At 32.2% G+C, this 10,085-nt stretch overlaps 2 protein-coding genes across 2 annotated transcripts; both read left to right on the forward strand.

Moving 5' to 3' along the window:
- Positions 4,392 to 5,382, forward strand: LOC104733002 (ribulose bisphosphate carboxylase small chain F1, chloroplastic-like). Its single transcript, XM_010452611.2, has 3 exons — positions 4,392 to 4,620; positions 4,712 to 4,846; positions 4,993 to 5,382. The coding sequence occupies exons 1-3, from the start codon at positions 4,450 to 4,452 to the stop codon at positions 5,230 to 5,232; spliced, it is 546 nt and encodes a 181-aa protein (XP_010450913.1). The 5' UTR covers positions 4,392 to 4,449; the 3' UTR covers positions 5,233 to 5,382.
- On the forward strand, positions 7,357 to 8,358 carry LOC104733001 (ribulose bisphosphate carboxylase small chain F1, chloroplastic). The gene is made up of 3 exons (XM_010452610.2): positions 7,357 to 7,596; positions 7,677 to 7,811; positions 7,959 to 8,358. Exons 1-3 carry the CDS (start codon positions 7,426 to 7,428, stop codon positions 8,196 to 8,198), a joined length of 546 nt encoding a protein of 181 aa, XP_010450912.1. The 5' UTR covers positions 7,357 to 7,425; the 3' UTR covers positions 8,199 to 8,358.

Here is a 10,085-nt window from a genome sequence, read left to right on the forward strand (position 1 = left end):
CGAGGATTTGGATGATATATATCGTGGAAGAATTAATCATCCCACCTCTTTCGGTAAGTGTTAGGTTAATTAATTTAATATTAATATGGTTAAATCCGTGAATATATTAGATTATAACTTTGTGTTCAGGAATCTAGAATCTTTATAGGATTTGTTTTAACTTTGTGTATTGGTCCCTCCCTTTGAAAATTATGCATAAAACTTTTACCAAAAATAGATTTGGAACATTTTGGAAAGCTAACTTCTGTCTTTTTCCAAAATTAGATGTGTGTGGGTGTATAGTAAATGTGGAAGATAAAAGAAGAGCTTATAGTGCCAATAATAATAATGAAGTTGTCCTCACATTGTTAAATGGCATGTAAAAGGCTTTTACTCTCTCTTTAGGACAATTATGTTTTAAAGGTGACCCTGTTACGAATTTTTATTAATTTGATAAACATGTAGGAATGAAACTGTGAAGTGTCGTCTCAAAGACAACTATGCTTCTGAATTCATGTCTAAATGGCAATCAAACGGGTGTTATCTCATATACAAATCTGAACATGTGTTTTGTGTAATGCGGTTTGTGAAGGCCGAAGAATATGAAGGTATGTAACATAAAATAGTTCTGATATAAACATCATAATGTAAGGAATATATTCACTTAAAACTGCAAATGTTTATAGGTGCAACATGTATCGAAAACACATTGGCCTCTTCGAAAATCTTTATAAAACCAGGCTATGTAAGATATGATTATGTAAAAATAACTTTATAAAATTTATATATGATTCTCTATGATGTTAAAATGATTTTGTTTCATTCACTTTATATATTTTCATGACTAAGTTTGCTGGATGTTATTACTTAAACCATGTGATGGAGCATCAAGGTGAGAGATCAGGGACTCAGACATAAACAATGGAGTCAGAAATGAAGTAACGGTGGCTTAATGATTTTTTTGTAAATGCAAAATTTAGAATAGATTTGAATGTTTGTAGTAACAAGTACAATGGTATTAAAAAAGAACATTTATGGGTTGCTTAAAAAATTATTTTAATGATCTAAACTAAATTACCTATTATTTTGTCCAAAATTCTTATATCAAGTTAACAAAAATTGAACGTAATAATTGTATTTGGCTCATTTAAAATTTTCTTACATTCTATTTGGGCTTAAATTTAAAAATGGACTTTAACATTTCAATTAAACTTTGAAAATGGACTTTAAAATTTCACTCTATATTTTGTAAATGTAGATTAATACTATAAAATTTTTATTCTCAATTCATCTTATTATTATAAAAAGTGAAAAAATAAAAACAAATATGAAACTTTCCCAAAAAAAAAAAAAATATTGTCTTAGCATATGAACTACTATAAAAATAAAAAGATCAAAGATATTTTAAAAATATAACAAAAATTGATTCAACATGTTAAAAAGGTTTGATCTTTGGTTGATCTTTAAATAAAAAGATTATTAAGATCTTTATAATTTAATATTTTCCATAATTCTCATTATATTTTGCTGTAACATACCTCAAATGATAAGATTGCTATGAAATTAGGATATAGGTTTTTATATTGAAAAAAACATTTTTGTTATTAGTATCAAGATTGTTGTTTGAAAATATATAATTGTTAGCTGTATCATAAAGTCTATATATTAATTATCAGTTCTCAAACACATTTAAATTCTAATTTTGCATCATATCTATTAACTACAAACTTTGTCTTTCATCTGTTATTATAATTATAATTATAATATATAATAGTAAAAAAAAAAGATGAGACACTAAAACGTTTAAGACGTAACGTTTAATCGTGACTGTTTGTATTCTTACAAATCCGGAATCCCCTTTTCGTCTTTGATAACAGAGAAGAAACAGGAAAAAAAAAACTAATTTGATAAAATCATGAGAATCGATTACATTTCTGATCTTCATCAGGGAAGAACGAACTGGTGTATCCACGCCAATGTCTTAAATTCTTGGTGTGTCAGAGAATTCTTCACAAAACGTATTCTTCTTCTTGTGGACAAAAAGGTTAGAGAAGCTAATCGAATGACTATTCTACTTATATTTGTTATTTTAACAGTGCTTATATATTAGATTACTAACACAATGACTATCAAACTTTGAAGGGTGACACAATTGAGGTGGCCTTTGTGCCAACTACACTTAAAAATCTCCTGAAGTATATTGATGAGGGTGAATGGTATGATATTAGGAATTTCAAAATCATCAATCCAACACTCACGGAGAGGAATACTCATCATCCTTTTCAGATCAAGTTTACGGATGATTCAACCATGACTCTGCTTGAATAAATAAATTTGAAAAATTACTTCCGATTTGAAGATTTGGATGATATATATCGTTCAAGAATCCATCATCCCGTCTCTTTCGTATGTTTTTTTTTAAGTTTTAAATCAATTCAATTCTACCCCGTGAATATAGATAATTGTTATCTTTGTGTTGGAAAATCTTGAGACTTTTTAGGAATTTTGGAACTTTGTGAATTGGTCCCTCCCATAGAAAAGTACAAATATAACTTTTTACCAAAATAGTTATATGTAGATGATAGATTTGGAAACATTCATTCATCTCATTGGAACAAAAAAAAATGTATTTTTGCCATAATAGATGTTTGCGGATGTGTAGTAGTTGTGAAGGACAACAGAGATCATTCTGATGAAGTTGTTTTCACGCTATTAAATGGTAGGTAAAACACATTTATTCCACCTATCATGTTACTAAGATTTATAAGTTTGACTCTTTTAGAAAATGTTTTGACTATCTACATCTGTAGGAATGAAACTATAAGTGTCGTGCAGTAAACAACTATGCTACCCGTTTCATGTCTTCATGGGAGTCATCTGGATGCCATCTCACATATCAAACGGAACCGGTGTTTTGTGTACTGCGTTTCTGGAGGGTTAGAGAGTATGAAGGTATGTACTATTAATAACACTTGCTTGATTGAACAAATGCTAACCACTATGTGGTATAAACATTTACCAAACTTTTATATAACACTTTAAACATCCTTAGGTAAACCGTGTATTGTAAACACACTGGCCTCCTCCAAGATCTTTTTAAAACCGGAGTTTGTAGGACTTGAGCATCACAAGGCTATGTAAGTTTTGAATGTTTATTAATATCAAGAGTGTATCATGCTAGGGTTTAACTTATGAATGTGTTTTCTATATCTTCAGCTCAGAATTTGCTGGACGTTATTACATAAATCATGTAATAGAGCATGAATGAGAAACTTCAGGGACTTAAACTGAAGGCACATTAGTTTAAAATTTTTTTTTGTATATGCAAACTTTATAATTATTTTGAATGTTTGTATAAATAAGTACTAGAAACCCTCATATGGGTTGCTTTTCTATATTTTCACAATGGTCTAAACGAAGGAAGTCAGTTAGAACATTAGTAAATATATTTATAGACCAAAGAATTAACCAAATAACATTAGTTCATATATGTATATACCAAAGAATAAACCAAAGAACATTCGTTCATGTATTAGAGAGATCAGAGTGATTTCCTTTTCTATAATTTTCTAATTAAAATTAACCATAACAAATGTATTGGGCTCATTAAATACTTGAAAATTTGTAAATGGGCTTTAAAAGAATACTATAATAAATATCTTATTGAGTTCTCTTATTCGTTTTTTCATTTTTAAAATTGAAATTTTTTAAAAAAATAATTTTCTTTTTTAAAATAACAAAATACTGATTTAAAAATTTATGAAGTATAATTGGATTTATTTACTAGGAGAGTTATCGGCACGCTTTCCTGCCCGCACAAGCGTGCCGGTAACTCTCCTAGTAGACAAATATAACATAGAATACCAGATTACATGTCCTAGTTTAAAAAAAAAAAAAAAAACATACATTGTAATTCTATTAAGAATGATATTATAGTACCAAACTTTCTCTTCTAAGTTTAAAAATGGGCATGACGATTCACTCTCATAATGAATAAGCGATAACGAGTTGGACAGTTTTCGTATTATCAGTACATTATTATTTAGAGAAATCATCAGTAAATTACAAGCCAAATTGAATCACACATACTATGATAATACACAGTAAATTTTAAGGCCAAACGTCTGGCATCTCTTTTCCTCAAAAGGAAGAAGCCAAAAGCAACCAGTCAAGTGGAGACCAGTAGGCAGTAACCATACACAATTCACTCGTTTCCCCACACGAGAAAGATAAGATAATGGAGTTTTCTGCCACATGGCCTTATCTTAGTGGCCCATATCGATAAGGGTGTCAACACCTTTCCTTAATTCTGTGGCAGCTAATGACGGTATCATCAATTATGGACCCTTTGATCATTGTAGGGCTTTTTGCCTCTTGCAGTTCTTACTATATAAAGATGACCAAATCAATTGACAGACAAGTAAGTAAGAGAAAAGAGCAAAAGAAGAAGAGTATCAACAAGAAGTACTAATGGCTTCCTCTATGCTCTCATCCGCTGCTGTGGTTACCACCCCGGCTCAAGCCACCATGGTCGCTCCATTCACCGGCTTGAAGTCATCCGCTGCTTTCCCCGTCACCCGCAAAGCCAACAACGACATTACTTCCATCACAAGCAATGGCGGAAGAGTTAGCTGCATGAAGGTAAATATCATTGATAATAACAATCCTCGTTTTTACTGTGCAGTTAGTGCGATTAAACAAAAATGAGACTAATTGGAAATGGGAATTATAGGTGTGGCCACCAATTGGAAAGAAGAAGTTTGAGACTTTATCTTACCTTCCTGACCTTACCGATGTCGAATTGGGTAAGGAAGTTGACTACCTTCTCCGCAACAAGTGGATTCCTTGTGTTGAATTCGAGTTGGAGGTAATTAACACACAACTCTTCCTTTGTCTCTAATTTTACTTACACTGCAAGAAACCAAAGTCAATAGCCGGATTTTCTAAACCGAAAACATTGTGAATCATCGTCCAATACCAATTGTATTGAATGGTTTTACGATGTGTGTATAGCACGGATTTGTGTACCGTGAGCACGGAAGCACACCCGGATACTACGATGGACGGTACTGGACAATGTGGAAGCTTCCATTGTTCGGATGCACTGACTCCGCTCAAGTGTTGAAGGAAGTGCAAGAGTGCAAGAAGGAGTACCCTAACGCCTTCATTAGGATCATCGGATTCGACAACAACCGTCAAGTCCAATGCATCAGTTTCATCGCCTACAAGCCCCCAAGCTTCACCGGTGCTTAATTCCCTTTCTTGAATATTCGACGTTGATCATGTCAGAAATTAATTCTGTGTGGTCAACGCAAATTTAACTATTTAAGAATTTAATTAGCCGACTTCAAAGTTGAGAGATTATCTTCTGAAAATGAAAATGTTGAAGGTTATTTTTATGTATCGATTTCCCTTTTATAATATCTACTCATTTAATTTCACTTTTGCTCTTAGCCCTTTTATTTTCGTTTCAGTTTCTTTACACAACAAGTTGGTTCCTCTAAACCCCCCTAATAATTACTCTTTTTTTTCACTAGACTAAACCATTAATCTCTATAGAAAGAGAAAAGTGTTTGCTACATCACAAAAATGCCTCAATCAATCGACCCTCCATGATTAAAAACTAAAGTTTAAGTAAGAGGATTTAGCTATTTTAAAGATGAAAATAGTCAGTAGAGCTAGCGAAAGGTAATGAAAGACGTAAAGGAAATCCAACCAAATGTATCTCTTAAGACTGAAAACATGTATTCCAAACTGCTTAGTTGGATATTAAGTTTAGTTCAAGTCCTAAAAATACTGAGATATCATCATAACACGCACGGATCAACTAAGACTTAAATTAATCGAGCATGAATTTGCTAAATCCTGAAAACTGGTTTACGTTAAATTAGATCATTGGTTATATAAGTTATAAGTTGAACAATGTGAATTTATAATAATCTAAATGTTTTTAGTTTTCTTTAAAAAAAATCAAATGTTTTTGGACTTTTCAATGCAAACAGAATACACACAATGTGCAAAATTCAAAGATAAACACATAAATTTAATATATAAACAAATGGAAATTACGGACCATTTTGTCCATATCCTGGATTTAATTCTCATCTTTCGGAGTCAGATAAAATCCAAGTTTAAAAAAAAAAAAAAAAAAAAAAACCAAAAAGTAGGACTTAAAAAGACAATTAATAGCGTATAGAACAAAAAGGGGCCGGGAGAGCTATTATCCATGACAAGGTTTGGTGACGCTGCTTCTCATATGATTTAAATGGGGGACATGTTAATGAAGAGCTTTAAGGTGATCAGTGACTTGACTGACTTCTTGCCTCGGTTCCACACCGTCCATTGAAATGAGTTTTAACTACCATTTCTTGTTAAAAAATTATTTTCTTGTTAAAATAAATACAAAATTGTGATAAAGAATAATTGTAAAACGACAATGGCCCTTCAAATAAAATTAAAAACCCAGTTTTATTCAATACGAGGTAAAACATAATTGCTCTTAATAAAATAGAAGATCTTATTTAATGATTACAAATGTTAGTAGAAATTGTAGAAATATTGACAGTTAAACTAGTTTGATATTTACAGAAGTGGAAATTGCATTGTTTGCACCCAAATTTCATAACACCATCGGTGTTGATATCCTTCCGATCGAATAGGGGATGGTCTAGTCCGATCTTTCTATTCACAGACGTCCTCGACGTAGATTGTGTCTTTTCTTCCCCTGATCATGTCCTCTACTACTCCGGTACTTAAAACGTTGGATGGAAAGAATATGTTCGGTTTCTCCCTTCCCTTGATCAAACCAACGACTTTTACGAGCTTAACCGTGGATATGGTCCTACAAAATTTAAGGTTTTCCAAGATTTAAAAAACAATTTACCTCATATTATACTCAATTATATATGAGATAAAACTCTATACACTATATTTTTTTGTTCTCTCTTCATCTTCTTCGTTTAAAAATAAAACCGAAGCAGTACTGAATTCCCAACTTTCTCATATCTGTTTTATAAATGCGGCCTTATTAATTCACCAAGTTAAGCCAAGCTAAATCATTCATGGTAGATAAAAGGTCCAAAAACAATAAATTTTAAGGGCATGCGTCTAATTTAATTTCTCCAAAAGGAAGGAGCCAAAAGCAACCGATCAAGTGGAGACCAGTAACCATACACACTTCACTGGTTTCCTCACAAGAGAAAGATAAGATAATGGAGTTTTCTGCCACATGGCCTTATCCTAGTGGTCCGAATCGATAAGGGTGTCAACACCTTTCCTTAATCCTGTGGCAGTTAACCACGTTATCATGAATCCTGGACCCTTTGATCATTAGGGCTTTTTGCCTCTTATGGTTTTCACTATATAAACATGACCAAACCAATAGACAAAACAAACAAGTAAGAGAAAAGAGCTAAAGAAGAAGAGAAACAACAACAAGAAGTACCAATGGCTTCCTCTATGCTCTCCTCCGCTGCTGTAGTTACCACCCCAGCTCAAGCCACCATGGTCGCTCCATTCACCGGCTTGAAGTCATCCGCTGCTTTCCCCGTCACCCGCAAGGCGAACAACGACATTACTTCCATCGCAAGCAATGGCGGAAGAGTTAGCTGCATGAAGGTAAATGTCATTGATAATAACACTCGTTTGTCACGTGTAATTGAACAAAACTGAAAATAATTGGAATTGGGATTATATAGGTGTGGCCACCAATTGGAAAGAAGAAGTTTGAGACTTTATCTTACCTACCTGACCTTACCGATGTCGAATTGGGTAAGGAAGTTGACTACCTTCTCCGCAACAAGTGGATTCCTTGTGTTGAATTCGAGTTGGAGGTAATTAACACACAACTCTTCCTTTGTCTCTAATTTTACTTACACTGCAAGAAACCAAAGTCAATAGTCGGATTTTCTAAACCGAAAAACATTGTGAATCATCGTCCAATACCAATTGTATTGAATGGTTTTACGATGTGTGTATAGCACGGATTTGTGTACCGTGAGCACGGAAGCACACCCGGATACTACGATGGACGGTACTGGACAATGTGGAAGCTTCCATTGTTCGGATGCACTGACTCCGCTCAAGTGTTGAAGGAAGTGCAAGAGTGCAAGAAGGAGTACCCTAACGCCTTCATTAGGATCATCGGATTCGACAACAACCGTCAAGTCCAATGCATCAGTTTCATCGCCTACAAGCCCCCAAGCTTCACCGGTGCTTAATTCCCTTTCTCAAAAAGTCATATATATTGTCTCTACTCATTTCATTTCCTATTGTCTGTGTTTTTTTTTTTTCTGTTTCTGAGACATTTTCTATATCCGATTGTCAAATGTCTGATTTATGAATAATGTAATTTCTATATCTCTGCGTCTTGATTTTTTATTCCGATGATCGATTAGGTTTCCAATATTTGTTGCGATATGAAAATAGACGAAAGATAATTGAAGAAAAAAACTTATTGTTGGATAACGTTAGTAAGAAAACATTGTACATTCACATAGAGTGTAAGTATCATTTATCCTTAGATGTTAGAAAGTATCATACTCGGTTTATGTAGAATTTCATACACTAGTCATCATCATTGATTTTTTCTTTCACAAGCTTCCTATCCTATGGTACATACATTTACAATATTCTTGGTAGTTTATGACTAGCTCTACTAGTATTATACATAAAAGATGACGACATATGGATTCATATTCTTATTTTTCCAGTGTTTTTAATAGGAACAAAATTTAACTTTTTAATTTATTATTTTTTCTTATATAAGTATTAAAGTAATTTTTCTTTATAACGACAGTGAAACATATGTTCGTAAATCTCATTCACAGATAGTTTAATAGTTAAAACCATAAAGAAAAGGCTGGTCCACTTGAAATCTATGATAGACACATTTGTGGACGGTGTGCCCAGTGCCATTCAGAAGATAGGCTTGTGGATAAGAGCTCAATTTTAAATTTATGATTAAGTCCATCTATCTTATTAATGATCTCAAATATCAGTGTGAAACTTGTGCGTTAAATGACTCTATGTAAACCACAAGAAAAATCATCAAATGAGTAACGGTAGCTTTTTGTTCAAACTTGACTCTTCAAACAAAAAGAAATACTAAATTAAATAGTCTTTTATTCCTTTTTTGGGTCAAAAGAACCTTTTTTTGGTCAAAAGAAGGGAAAGTTATAATAATATGGGATATTTCCACCCACATCCACTTTCTCACAAACAAATACCACCAAAACCCATTTTTCATTCTCTCTATACTTTCTACCTGTAAAATTACATCTTACACCCTATAACTAAACTAACCTTCTCTTTCTACTTTTTATTTTTATTTCCTTCTCATCTCTCTCTCTAACTTTTCTCTTTCTTTTTTAATATTTTTTTTCTTTAACATTTTTTTATTTTCATTACTAAATTTTAAGTTTAGTAACTTTAGTTGGTGATCAACATACTAAATTTTACGTTTAGTAACTTTAGTTGTTGACAAACAAAAAAAAAGTTAAGCAATTTGTAAATAAATATTTTTTGCACCTTTCAATATTTTTTCTTTCCACAAAAAAAAATTCATGAATCTAATCTAAATCAAATACAATTGAATTGGTGTTCATAGTCAAATCAACAATTTCTAAGTTCAAACTAAATTAATTAAATAATTTAGAAATTAATGAATTTATTTAACTAAAATTTCAATATGAAATATATTGTTTGTCCACATACTTTAAGCTTAAATTAGATGCATGATGGATTAACAAAATATTGCATTCATAAATAGTTATCTATTTAAATAAGTTTTAAGAAAACTTTGATTTGTTACCAGTACCCCAAAATTATATTGGTATCCACATGAACATGAATATATGGATTTGATGTTGCCGTTGTATCATAAACCCTAAATCTCTAGAACCCGTAAATTCAGTTGGTATCCACATGACTATGAATATATGGATTTGATGTGTTGCTAGTACCATAATTATGGTCATATATTATGGATTTGATAACAAACTTTGATGTGTTATTAATACCCACATTTATGGTCATGTGTTACTAGTACCCACAAGTTCTATTGGTATCCACATGACCATGAATATATGTATTTGATGTTGTTGTTG

This window comes from Camelina sativa, chromosome 12 (assembly GCF_000633955.1).
Source record: "Camelina sativa cultivar DH55 chromosome 12, Cs, whole genome shotgun sequence".
Lineage (NCBI taxonomy): Eukaryota > Viridiplantae > Streptophyta > Magnoliopsida > Brassicales > Brassicaceae > Camelina > Camelina sativa.

Bases quoted from the DNA above. Each gene is read 5' to 3' on its own strand.
- LOC104733001 (XM_010452610.2), top strand. From the start codon at position 7,426: ATGGCTTCCTCTATGCTCTCCTCCGCTGCTGTAGTTACCACCCCAGCT. The intron at 7,597-7,676 runs GTAAATGTCATT...GGGATTATATAG, and splicing joins GAAGAGTTAGCTGCATGAAG to GTGTGGCCACCAATTGGAAA. The intron at 7,812-7,958 runs GTAATTAACACA...ATGTGTGTATAG, and splicing joins GTGTTGAATTCGAGTTGGAG to CACGGATTTGTGTACCGTGA.
- LOC104733002 (XM_010452611.2), top strand. From the start codon at position 4,450: ATGGCTTCCTCTATGCTCTCATCCGCTGCTGTGGTTACCACCCCGGCT. The intron at 4,621-4,711 runs GTAAATATCATT...TGGGAATTATAG, and splicing joins GAAGAGTTAGCTGCATGAAG to GTGTGGCCACCAATTGGAAA. The intron at 4,847-4,992 runs GTAATTAACACA...ATGTGTGTATAG, and splicing joins GTGTTGAATTCGAGTTGGAG to CACGGATTTGTGTACCGTGA.